At 38.7% G+C, this 14,110-nt stretch overlaps 1 protein-coding gene across 1 annotated transcript in view; it reads left to right on the forward strand.

Moving 5' to 3' along the window:
• LOC134804050 (CUB and sushi domain-containing protein 3) overlaps window positions 1–14,110 on the forward strand; it is a 93,451-nt gene that overhangs the window by 46,156 nt on the left and 33,185 nt on the right. The window contains exon 3 of the mRNA XM_063776932.1: window positions 5,202–5,414. Within this exon, the coding sequence (XP_063633002.1) occupies window positions 5,202–5,414 (213 nt within the window). The remainder of the gene's footprint in view (window positions 1–5,201; window positions 5,415–14,110) is intronic.

Here is a 14,110-nt window from a genome sequence, read left to right on the forward strand (position 1 = left end):
GTAACCGTTGGTGCGTTGATTCATCCGCTACTTTTGAAATTTGACGTGTGCAAAAGGGAAGTCATCACTTACTCGTATAATGAACTCATTAGTGCGAAAGAAGCAGACTACAAATTAAAAACCGGCCAAGTGCGAGTCGGACTCGCACACGAAGGGTTCCGTACCATTGCGCAAAAAACGTTTGTTGTACAGCGTGTATATTTAATATTACCTCAAACCGTAACCAAACGTAGGTTTTAGTACTATGAACCGATATTGCAAGGTATTTTTAAGTTAGTCTTAACCACTAAAGCGTAATGAATTTTTGAAAATTTATAGAGCAGCAATGTATTGCGTACACTTATTTGACACATGGAAGAAAAGGGTCTAGTATTGTTTAGTTATTATCGTTACGTATTTACTACATGAGACTGCTTGATAGCCAAAACCGAATCCTTATCGGGTTTAAACATTTTTTTATGTTAATAATTATTAATTAGCCATATTAAAGGCAAAGAATTCTTATTAGAAAACAATCATGACAATACTTACCATTTTATTACAACGTTGTCTTGCAACGAACAAATCACATAAAGTTTCATCTCATACTACAAAATGTTTTGAATTCTTTTGAAATTGCTATGAAACCAATGATTCTACTATTAAATTGGCATTATTTTAAATTCCTAAGCACTGTGAAGAAGATAGTAAATAATCAACAATCGTTTGACAAGTCAACGTCAATGCCATACTTCAAGCCGATACCAACCACAGAAATAGCTACCTACTTGAATAAAAAGTTTGTTCAAGGAGTATTCACTTCATTCAAAATTAAAGTAAAGTATTAATACAAACTACCAACCTAAAGATAACTAATTTCAGCAAACTCGACAGACTACGCATTACTGTTTACTTATTTACTGGCTGGTAAGATATGATGCTATTAAGCACAAAAAAGAAAATAATTTGTTTTGACGTAGACTGTCTCGCAAATCGGTGTCGATAACTTCCGCACATAATTCCAAGACCATCAATTATTAGTTCTCAGGAACTAGCCGAAATGATTTTAATTTATGGCGAAACTGCATGGACGAAGTGGGCGGCGAGCCATAGCTTTACTTATACAGGCAGCGATTTCCAGATCGTAGGGTACGTTTACAAACTTATACCAAACTCAATGTCGGCTATTATTGACAGCAGTTAAATTCTGTTATCAGTTGTGACGTCATGCCAGTAAGGCAAAGAAGCGAGCGATACATTGCGTGCTGAATTATTTTGTATGGGGAAAAAAATAGTTGATTTTTTTTCTTGCAATATCGGTTCTAGGCACTAACGTGGTCAGAGTATAGCAAAAGTGGCCCGATTTTAGGACTTAGAAAATTTTCGGCCATAATATTTTTTTTTGCATTTTTGTTACTTTTTTTATTAAACTTTAAAGAAAACTATAAAATAAGCATCTTTTACTGATAGAACTTTTTTTTATAAAATTGACCGTTTAGGAACTAGAGGGATCTGATGTTTATTATGAAGCTGTTGAATCTGGGTAGCTCCGGCGCAGCGGAAGGGCAGCCCTTCCGCCCTCGCGTGACAAAGCACGCTCACTACACTCGGCTCCGCAGCTTCGGCGAAGGCGACCAGCCTCGCCTCACTCGTTCCCGCGCTCCGTCACGGCGGGCGAGGGCTGCCCTCCCTCCGCGCCTCCGTTTTTGGAATTGCTCTCTAGGGGTAGGACAGACAAGACCACGTGGATAGTGGGGTGCTCTGATTCGGTTTTAAGGGATCTTGACATTTTGGGTACCTTGAGATTCTGGTGTTCTTAATAATCCCATGGCCGAACTCGCAACTTCAGATCGCTCTAGTTCCTAAACGGTCAAGTTTATAAAAAAACTTTAATAAATAAAAGAAAGAAAACTAACAAAAATGCAAAGAAAAAAATTACTCGTAAATTTTCTGTCCTAAAATCGGTCCACTTTTGCTATGCCCCAACCACTAACGCCTACGTCTGGTTAAAATTTGAGGTAATATTAAAAATACACGCTGTATAGGAGCCCCCTTAAATATTTATTATATTCTGTTTTTAGTATTTGTTGTTATAGCGGCCACAGAAATATGTAGGTACATCATCTGTGAACATTTCAACTGCCTAGCTATCACGGTCCATGAGATACAGCCTGGTGACAGACAGACGGCAGACAGACATTAGGAGACTGGAATATACGAAAAGCTGTAGGTATTTAGGAAATAGAGGTGGGTGATTGTGATTACTGATTATATTTAGTAATATACTGTTACAAAAGCAAATAATTCACACAATGACATTATTTCTGAATTCAATACTTTAATTAACAATAAGTTGCGGCGGGACAATTTCGACTGCGGGATAATTTCAACTTATAGAAATATATCCCATGTTTTACATTATTAACTAGAGTCACACACAACACATCTTTTTCGCTATCTGGACATATATGGCACTCTAGTTAATAATGTAAAACATGGAAGATAATTCGATTAGTTGAAATTACCTCGCAGTTGCTATTGTCCCGCTGCACTTACATAAATATATCAATGTTGGTCGGACTTAGGTACCGTAAAATGGGGTGAGTAGGGTCAAAACTGAAATTCAAACCTCGATAACATTTTATTTTTACATATAAAAACTGAATGGTGTATATAATAAACTGTTCCGGACGTTTGTATTTTAGTTTTTATTTTATTTTGGGTAGTTTCATTTCATAACTTTGACGATAAAGAGGAAAACCCACCTCACCCCGTAGTGCCACGTATTTGGGGTGAGAGGGGTTTTCATACAAAGGTGATTTTGGAAGATTGAAGGATCGAGCTTTTTTTATTATGCGTATTACTATAGCTTTAAATTGGAATACATTATTTTTGTATCATTAGCCTTAAAATCCCTTCTCACCCCCCTCTCAAACCTTCTCTCCCCATTCATAACCCATCTCTCCCCGCGAAACCTACTCACCCCGTTTTACGGTACTTTGTAGATCTCTGGTTTCAACTATACCCCGGAAATAGTACAGACACAATCATAATACCCACAGTTCTACATTATACATAATATAGGTACATAGAGTTAGACCAAGAACCAAATCCAACTGAATGTTATTAAATATTTATCATCCAAAATCATCATTTAAAACCAATTCTACCAGCAAACATAAGGAAACAACACAAAATTTGCATTTGATTACTTCGCCTCACATGTGAATAAAATGCAACTTTGCTATCAGTTTTTAACGTGCAAAGTAAGCCTTTCCGAGCTGGTGCGGTAAAAAGTGTAATACAGGTGCGGGCAATCTCGTACATAATAACGTCATAAGCCATTCACAACCATTGGAAAACTTATTCAATTCTCTACCATATTCCGTGTCAACAATGTCCAAAATCCAAACTGTTTCACGTGCAGTTACGACTTTTTTGTGTGATATGGTATTTTATAGGACAGATAAGAGTTCGTCGACCCAAAGGCGACCGCACAACGGGACCGATTAGAGAACAACCTCTAATTGGACGTGTCTTGCTAACACGTTGAATAGACCGTATAGTAGTCGCCACCAGATATGTCGGACCGGCCGAGGTCCTCACAAATATCTGAACACGCCTCTATTGCCAAGGGGTTAAGTGCGACTAGATAGCGACTGCACATTAACGCAACTTCGAAATATGTTTGCCCGATGTTTCATTTGACAGAACGCGTAATGTTTCCAAAAACCGTTAATGTGTTTAAAATGTTGAAAAAGGCATCCCGTAGAAGCCATTGGGTTAGGAAGGTTAGATAATGTGGTTGTTTAAATATAGTAACCATAGAGCGCTCACTCCATACATCAAACATCAAACATCAACATCAAACATCAACATTTATTCAGCAAATAGGCCACAAGGGCACTTTTACACGTCATCATTGAATTTACATACAAGGAAAAATAATAACATCAACAATTTTATAAAATAAAACTAACAATTCAATCTAACGTATTACAATTACTAAGAGATGTATATGGTCTCTTAATGTCGAATTACATAAAAAATACAGATACAAAACACAAAAAAAAAATCTATAATATTTAGAGGTGTAAATGTCTCTCAGTTTTGGTACGGTTTGGTTGGCGGCCAAAGTGGCCAAATATCGGGCATATCCTTGTGTCCTTATGTCTAGATACATTATTATTTAGTTTACTAGCTACTGCGTGTCGAACACTGCGCGGAGAGTCGGATTGTCCGGAACTAGTGAGCCGCCTCGTGCGACTATTTGTTCCAGGTGTCTCCAGAATAGGCCTTAGGCCCCTGTACATATTGGGCCAACGCAGGCCAGTCCAAGGGACGCAGCCATGCGGTAGAATGAGATTGCAATATCACTTGCTCCCTCTAACGCATAAATGCGTCCCCCACACTGGCTCACGCTGGCCCAATATGAACAGGGGCCTTTAGGCCCCGGAGACGCGTTCTTTTAGCTGTGCCGGCTGCGCGACCTGTGTCTCGAAAGAACTCGCCACTGCCTCGCGCTCTCTGTCTACATCGCTCTTGGTCAGTCGTCAGCACCGGCATGCGATCTGATTGCATGGCGATGAGCGGCTGTGAGAAACGAATGCTTGAGGTTCTGTGAGGTGATGGATGCTAGGCCCTCGGGCGTACGAACATTTGTTATCCTTGTGTGAAATGTAATGTAATAGTATATATCAATTGTTCTATGTTGTTCTGTGTAGTGTTAGTTTCATGACGTATTGGTTTACTGTAATGTCGTGTAAAAGCTTGTGCCTAGTCTTGGCAACACTTTCCATGAAATGATTTTGGTCCCCATTCAATTCTGTAAGAGTTGATCTACCAGCTAGAAATTACCTACATATATCACTACACCATATAAAACAAAGGCCCCCGCCGTGTCTGTCTGTTTGTATGTATGTATGTTCGCGATAGACTCAAAAACGAATACTGAACTTACAGTTAGAGCTTACAGAGTTTGGACTTACAGAGTTACAGTCTTGGTACCTATCTATTACGAGATCTGATAACTTTTTAGTGTGAAAGCTTTAAGTGTCTAGTCTTGGCAACACTTTACAAGTTTACATGAAATGTTTTTGGTGGGATAGATATTTTCCATGGATACCTATTGATATTTTTTGTCTCCCAAACAATTTTTTTTGCTACTTTGATTTCATTTTGTACACACAAGCAAACCTTACTAATTTCTGTTTCTTTTTCAGTTCTAAACGTGGCAGCGGGCAAAGCGCCCATGCAAGCGTCTACGGAAGACTCCGGCGTCCCCCAGCGGGCGCTAGATGGCAGCACTTCCTCGGTGTACAGCCCCGAGACGTGTACTCTGACGAAGCAGGAGCGCGTACCTTGGTGGTACGTCAACCTACTGGAACCGTATATGGTGCAGTTGGTACGGTTAGACTTCGGGAAGCCTTGCTGTGGTGAGTCCCTATTTAACTTTCTATTCAATGTGTTAATTTAGCGCCCTAGATGGCAGCACTTTCTCCGTGTACAGTTCGGAGACGTGTACACTGACGACGCAGGAGCGCGTACCTTGGTGGTACATACATCAGCCTACTGGAACCGTATACGGTGCAGTTGGTGCGCTTGGACTTAACTACTTGCCGGACTTGGACTTAAATAATAATTGATAGTATGAAAAAAGGATCCCATGACAACACATTTTCCGCGCGTTGATGTCGCTTAAAACATAAAGTTAAAACTTCGGACATATCCTCTAATAAGTAATATACGTAAGTATTATAAATGCAAAATAGTTCTGTCTATCAGTTACTTTTTCACGCTTAAACCTCTGAATCTATTTAAACGAAATTTTGTATGGAGATAGTTTAAGTTTCCGGGAAGGTCATTTTTTATCAATCATTATATTCATGATGATTTTTGTGGCGGCGGATCTGTGCTTCAGCTTCGCGTCAGTAACTGGCAGGAAGTTGCGCAGGATCGGGACAGGTGGCACGTTCTCGTTTCGGAGGCTAAGATTCTCTTTGGATCGCTGAGCCAAAATAGTTAGTTAGTTATTATATTCATGATCGTTATATTATTACCTACCTATGCGTTTAAGGTGGTCTGGGCATGTTTGGCGCATTGAGTGATTGCAGACTACCGAAAGCTGTTTTCTACTCCCAGCTATCAGCTGGTAAACGGAAGCAAGGTGGGGTTGATGTTATTATTTTTGCATGTATGTAAATTCAATGATGACGTGTAAAAGTGCCCTTGTGGCCTATTTGCTGAATAAATGTTGATGTTTGATGTTTGATGTTTGCAGCACCTACGTTACAAGGATGTGCTTAAGCGCCACCTAACTGCCTGCGGTATACCACCTGATAAATGGGAGGAGTTTGCTTCTCAGCGGCCAGAATGGCGTTCTCGCGTTAATATGAGCGTAAAGAACTTTGAAGACGCTCGTCTCATTGACCTCGATGCTTGATGCGAGACGTCATATACGTTAATCCCGGCCGAAATCCTCCTATAATTATACCTAGATACCTACTTACAATCATTCTAGTCGTCCTAAATTCCGTTGCGCAGATAGACTGGGGGCCGATTTTTGAATTCCGATCGCTCGATTTCGGCACTCGCAAATTAGTGGAAAACGGAGAAATGCTAATTTTTTAAATAAGAGTGATAGGAATTGCGAATCGAATGATACTGACCACTCGTTTTCAATTCTATTAGTAGAATTTAAATGCCTAGTACTGGAGATATTATTGTGCGAAATACACGACACCGAGTGGTTGAAATTCAAAAATCGGGCCCCTGGACCGAGCAAAGAGGCGTGCTCTGGTGTTGGGGCCAAGGCTCATTTTGGGTCATCGCGCCAATCAAGTAAGTAAGTAAGTATAATTCTGGTCAACTGCGATAGAATTTTTAAAAGTTCTGTTTTGCCAGCCATATCAGAGCTCACGCTCGTAATCAGCTCGGGTCGCCGATGCCGATTACGAAATGTATAACTACTCCTATATACTTATATTATGCGTTTTATATTCATGAACGATTAACTCATAATATCCCCCTACTGTGGATGTGTAATGCGTTATAACAGTACAATTTTTATAACGTTTGCCGGAACTTTATGAATCAAGGCAACGCCATGCAGTGCAACTTTTATAACGTTTTCCGGAACTTTATGAATCAAGGCAACGCCATGCAGTGCAACTTTTATAACGTTTGCCGGAACTTTATGAACCAAGGCAACGCCATGCTGTGCGACTTTTAATAGAGGACAAGGAGTGACTTCATGAATGTTTCGACACGTTAATAGGTGTTTAAGCTGGGGGCACGGCCGTGCCCCCGCCAAGGCGAGACAAAGGGCAAAAGGCACTGCATATCTTTTCCCGGCACGTTTCGTCGTATTTTCGAACCCTCGTAGTTAATGCTAGAAAGCTGAAATTTTTCGTATACCATGTAATTAGTAGACTTATCAAAAACACCAAGTTTTATTGGGCCGCCTATTATATTTTACATTTTATACACTGTCCGAACCATATGAAATTCGTGTCATAGAAAATACTTCAAACACAAGGAAGATTCTGTGAGCTGTAGAACCTTGCGAATATAGCCTAAATAAGTGTAGAAAAAAAATCATAAAACTGTATTGACACAAAAATAATGTGATCGAACCTTACGTATTAGAAGTTAAATTATCTGAATGCGAAGGCCGATGGCGAGCACTTCGCAAGTAGGTACCTATTTGTGGAAGTTGCAAGAACCATGCATGCCTTTAGACACTTGTAGGTACTATGTAAAGTTTTGTGTTTGAACACTACAGCATCTCCTGGTCGCTTCTGACCTTAATATCTTTAGCTTCGGCCTGCGGCCATACCGTCCGCCATGAAAACAGTGGAGACGCTGCGGGTGGCGCGCACCTGTCATACGCTCCGGGCATGAATTCGGCCTTCAGTACCTAACCAAAATGGCAAGAACTGATGGCCCTGGGTTCCAATCCCGGTAAGAGCATTTATTTGTGTCTTGAACACAAATATTCGTTCCCGAGTCATGGGTGTTTTCTACGTATTTATCGTTGTCTGAGTACCAGCAACACAAGCCTTCTTGAACTTACTGCGGGGCTTAGTCAATCTGTGTAATAATGTCTTATAATATTTATTTATTATTATTTATTAAAATGACGATGAAATTGATGTTTCTTTTGCTCGCAAAATCTCGAAATATGAAATATCGATCACGACTCCCAGTTGCCTTTTCCGGATCGACACTTTTATTATATATACTGTTATGACATGCAGGGTAGTAACTGAAAATAAATAATAGTTAGGTATTCCACCTATCCAATTTATTTGTCCAATGTGTATTGCGTACACACCCTTTTGCTTTAATGAGAAAGTAAGACGCACTGACCTTGGGTAGGTGGAATACCACCCTATTAGACATGGTTTCGTTTTTTTTTAATACCGAACCATCTTTATCCTTTAAGGTGCCTGTTAGTTATAGTCTGCCCTTGCCAATATACCTACCTACTCTAGATTTCATGTGATATTTTATAGCATTTGCCCTTGATTATTATGTAAAAATTCAATATAAAAATTACAATTATGCGTTAGACCCTATCATTAGCTCTTCCTTACGAAATTTCTAATAATTCTAACAGTATAAACTCACTGTCTTAAAGTCACACACAAACAATAAGCAAGTGCAGATTGTTATTTAATTTTTATAGTACTTATGCCGAGAAGGGCGATAAGAAAGCGGCATCAACTTGATGGAAACTTAGACGCCGAGGTCGGCCGAACATGTGGGCCGACGCTACTAGTTCGCAGAACTGATTAGCCGCGGACAAGATATACACTGTCTACCATGGGCCCGATTCGGATTTTGAAAAAGACATCTATTATATATCTTTTGTCAAATTTGACAGGTTAGATCTTAAACATATCGTTATCCTATCTTGGTGATGTCTAAAATTCACATCTAATAGATATCTTACTCTATCTAACGTAAAAGTGACATTGGTTGCCCGAATTGCGCTGCAAAAGAGAACTAGTTGATATCTAAACTATTACGTATCTAGAATGGATCTAGTACGTGTCGTCTCTTGTGAATATCTTGAAGTTCGAATACGGCAGCTTGTGTGTTTGTTGTGGCCACCACGTGAAATATCCGCCCCATATGACAATCGTACATCGACAAACGCTAAAGAAAAGAAATAATCGGCCAAGAGCATGTCGGGCCATGCTCAGTGTAGGGTTTCGTAGTTACCACTCTGTAAAAATAGGCCAAACGGGGGCTATTAGGAAATATCATGTACAATTGTACATTACAAGCATTATACTATAGTTCGTTTTTTTAGCATTAGAAAAAGACTACGCGATCTTCACGTGTCTTTTAATTGAAAAACGATTTTTAAAAATCACTATTTCTTATGAAAGCAAAAGAATGTAAATAATCGTACCTATATGATTCATAATTATTACATGTTTGCCTGACTTATATTTCAAAAGGTTTTTTTCAAGATTGTTTACCTTCTTTCTAATGCTAAAAAACGAACTATAAGAAGAAAAGATTTTTTGCAATAACTCAAAAACGACTTGACCGATTACTTCCGAAAATATTAACTATATCAAAAAATGGTTTTCGGATACCCGTATTCATTTTGAAAGACTTGTCTTACGATACCCCACACTAATGGGACAAAGCAAAAAAAAGAAAAATATTGTATGTATTTTTTTATTAGTTTTTATTTCACCGTTCTGTCGCAATGCATGATTTAATGTACCCATGCCAAATTGCAGCTTTCTAGCACTAACGATCACGGAGCAAAGCCTCGGACAGACAGACCGACATGGCGAAACTATAAGGGTTTCTATGTGACTACGAAACCCTAAAAATGTATCGGGGTGACAGATGCTGCGAAATTCACGTAACTATTTCCATACATTATTTAAGTCAGATCAGATTGTGACTTAAGGCCTCCTAGCTGCCTAGCCGAGTGATAAAACACGCCAATAGAAATTTTAATAATGTATGGAGATGCTCTTTATACCACGTGTCCCAAAATTCAACGATAAGCTGGCTTCAGAAGATGGACGCTCATGACTAATCGAGGAAAAAAAAATATATATCTCTCAATTTATTAAGGAATTACTAAAAAATTGAATCTCGGCACCCCTAGTGGTATTTTTAACGACCATGTCTACAATTTGTAATTTTTTTTTTCAATTTTTTTTTATATTTTTCCTGGAGTAGTCATGAGCAGGTCCATCTTCTGGTGCCAGCTTATCGTTGAATTATGGGACACGTTGTATATCTCGTGACTTTTCGCTCGCTTGTCGACTGGCTTTTGTCGACAAACGGTTTCCATGTTGTCTACATGATAACGTGAAAAATGATAGACACTGTGACGTGTTCTTTAGATAAATATGTTGATTGTTGTGTGACTGTGCTTGTAAATAAACATGTTGTGTGATTGTGCTTGTAAATAAATATGTTGTGTGATTGTGCTTGTAAATAAATATGTTGTGTGATTTTGCTTGTAAATATTAATGGCACTAAACTCTAAAAAAATCTCTATTTTCCGGATCGCCACGTTTTTATTTCCGCGTGACGGACAGGAAACGAAAGCTTCCAAAAAAATATGGTATATTTTTATTGTAAAACAAATAGCTATTAAAATAATTACTATTACACTACTATTAATAAACTATTTAAAATTCCACTGACTTGCACGCGCACTCATTTCAAACCTAGAAATGAGTGTTATTCACTATGAAACAGGCCATGCAAACCTGCACAATGCGCACCTGAAAAACCGAAATAAAGGTATAGTTCCGCCGGCCGAATATTCGGCGGCCGGGTACCTACCTACCGAATATTCAGCTGATGGTCAGGCCGAATATCCGGTAACCGGTATCCATCCAAACAACTATCCGTTGCAACTCTAAAAAAACCAACTAGGGTAATTCGTCAGTAACTGGCTACCGGCCAATAACTGGCCACCCTAAACTAAAAATTAATTCTATTCAATTATAAACAGAATTCATTATAGTATAAGGTTTCAATAACTAGATACCTTATATGTACTAAAATTAATTTTGTTTATAGGTGAATATAATTCATTTTTGGTTTAGGGTGGCCAGTTACTGGCGAATTACCCTACCTAAGTTAGTTTTGAGAGAAAAAGTGTTTTGTACAATATATTTGGAAATCGACCATGTGTGGTATTCACCCTGAATTTACACGGGGCCGCGGCGCACGCGCCGGCACGCCAGTCGAGCGTGGCGCCTTTTTTCGCACATACCTGCCTTTTAGGGTTGACACTTTCTTAGTTGTTTTTATTTTTTATAGTCCATCACAATGAACTAGAATAACTATAGAACATATACATAAATAAATAAATACATAATTACCAACCCTCACACAGGATAGGGTGTCGTACGAGGCGACTAAGTCCACAAACGAAGCAAGAAGCTGTTTCGTCACAGGGGAGATGGTCCTCTTAGCATTGGTTTGCAATCCATCTAGGAGAAAGATAGGTACTCCAAAATAAAAATCGGAATGGAGTTTCCGTAAGGCGCGAGTAGGGTACAACCTGAAATAAGCGGCAGATTCCTGCAGCAGACTTGTCTCCCCACGTATTGGCTCATCTTTCCTGTGGGATAAGACAGTGAAGCCGAGAGGGTAACGCTGGTGCTGGGCATCCCTGCGTTTCCTTAATTCCGTTCCAGGCAGTGTAATGTCTTTCACCATAAATCGTCTGTAATAGACGCAAAGGCCAATGATGTGATGTATAGGGTAATTCGCCAGTAACTGGCCACTGTTAGTAATTGGCCACCCTAAACTAAAAATGAATTATATTCACCTATAAACAGAATGCTAGTTAATGAAGGCTGGCCAGTTATTGAAACCTTATACTAAAATGAATTCTGTTTATAGGTGGTATATAGGTCTCCCTACCTGACACTGCTATGTATAGTCTGTAATAGACTCAAAGGCCAATGATGATTATAGGTGAATAGAATTCATTTGGTGGCCAATTACTAACAGTGGCGAATTACCCTACATAAATACTAAGATGACTATAATTCAATAAAAATACCCCACTTGTATATGCAGCAAGCGATTCAACTGTACAGCTCGACAACAACATAATACATGTTGTACGAATGTAGCGCATTGACTGAAGTAACATGACAAATAGGTACGAACGTTTCCGAGAAAATACGATGGAAAACAATTATGCACTATAGTTCGTTTTTTTTAGCATTAGTAAGAAGGTAAGCGATCTTGACATGTCTTTTAAATGAAAAACGCTTTTTAAAAATAAGTAACTATTACTTATGAAAGCAGAAGAATATAAATGATCGTATTAGATTCATAATTGTTACATATTTGCCGTGATTTATTTTTAAAACGTGTTTTTCTATTAAAAGACACGTCAAGATTGTTTACCTTATTTCTAATGCTAAAAAAACGAACTATACATCTGTACCTATGCCGCGTAAGATGTTTGACATTGACATAATCGAGTATATAATTTATTTTAGCCAATCATACATAACTTTTAGTGACCATTCGCAACTTTTTTTTAATAGCGGGTAGACACTGTGACGGGTAATTGTGCATTGGGGAATATTCTAAAAGCTGTTGGCGGGCGTATGGAGAAGGGATAACTTTCAGTGATACGTGTCTGATTAAGTGTCAGTCATATCATAAATATGGTCAATCTTTCGAAGTAAAAAATGTACGGTCAGTTTCGTCTATTTTAGAGCTGGTTGTAGTAATGTAGTAATGAATTGGACAGCCCTAGGTACTATCTAAATCTAGTTAGACAGGTATCAAGTGTTACATACGGTTAATTAGCTATTAAATAGCTACTGCTGTTATATAACAATATCTTCGCTAACTGGGTCATACGGACACTGATAAACAACGTCTTCAGTGGAGCTTGCTTCATATTGGGTTTTAAATAATTTCAGTTGAATATTCGATCGGTATTTGCTGTTACATTACGGTTACGGTCAAGAGGTTATTTATTTCTTACCTGTAGGTACAGTCACGTGCAATAATATGATACACAACGAAGGCCGCAAAAATATCTGACTCGGTCTTATTTGTAGAGCCATAAGCGTGTCACATATTATTGCGGGCTTCGAATAGTAACATATTATTGCAGGTGACTGTAACTGTCGTGTCGAATGAACCATATGTCATAGGGACTAACCTATGACAGTTCATTTTTAGGGTTCCGTACCCAAAGGGTAAAAACGGGACCCTTTTACTAAGACTGTATCTCCACCAGGCTGTATCTCATGAACCGTGATAGCTAGGCAGTTGAAATTTTCACAGATGATGTATTTCTGTTGCCGCTATAACAACAAATACTAAAAAGTACGGAACCCTCGGTGGGCGAGTCCGACTCGCACTTGTCCGGTTTTTAGGTATACGGAGTACAGATGTAGTGCATAATTGTTTTCAATCGTACTTTTTCGGAAACGTTCGTATTTGTCATGCTACTTCAGTCAACCTCAGTACTTTTAGTACCGAGACTGGCTGAAATAGCAAGACACGTTAGCGTTCGTACGTTACGTGAAAATACGATGGAATACTATTATGTAGGTAGGTATGCAGTATGCACTACAACTGTCGCCACTCACTTGGGAGTAGCTGTCATGTAACATGTTCGTAGATTATTGGAAGTTTAGCACATTAATGTATTTTTTATTTCTTTTGCTCTGAAAGAGGGTCATTGTTGTTCTAAAAGGTGTGCAGAAAATGACACGTTTCTGCACTAGAGCATTTTAGGTCACAAGTATTATTATTACCTATAAGATTTATTTACGATAAGCAATTGAAATTTGGGTATAAATGGATTTGTTATGCAATTTCCATTCTGATATTTGACTCCCTATTCCATAAATAACGATACTTATGCCTAAATTGTTAATTGAAAGTACCCTCAAAAAATACTATAAAAATTTATACTTAGTCATGTTTTTACAAAAACACATGCATTTTACTTTCCTCGTATTCGAAATGAAAAGTAGAGTGTTTAACTCGGGTGAAAGGCATCATTTCAGCCTCGGACTATTGGCGCTCTCACTGCGTTCGAGTGCCAGACTAGCTCGGCAGAAATGAGTGCCTTTCATCCCTTCGTTAACAATCT

This window comes from Cydia splendana, chromosome Z, assembly GCF_910591565.1.
Source record: "Cydia splendana chromosome Z, ilCydSple1.2, whole genome shotgun sequence".
In the NCBI taxonomy this organism is placed as follows: Eukaryota; Metazoa; Arthropoda; class Insecta; order Lepidoptera; family Tortricidae; genus Cydia; species Cydia splendana.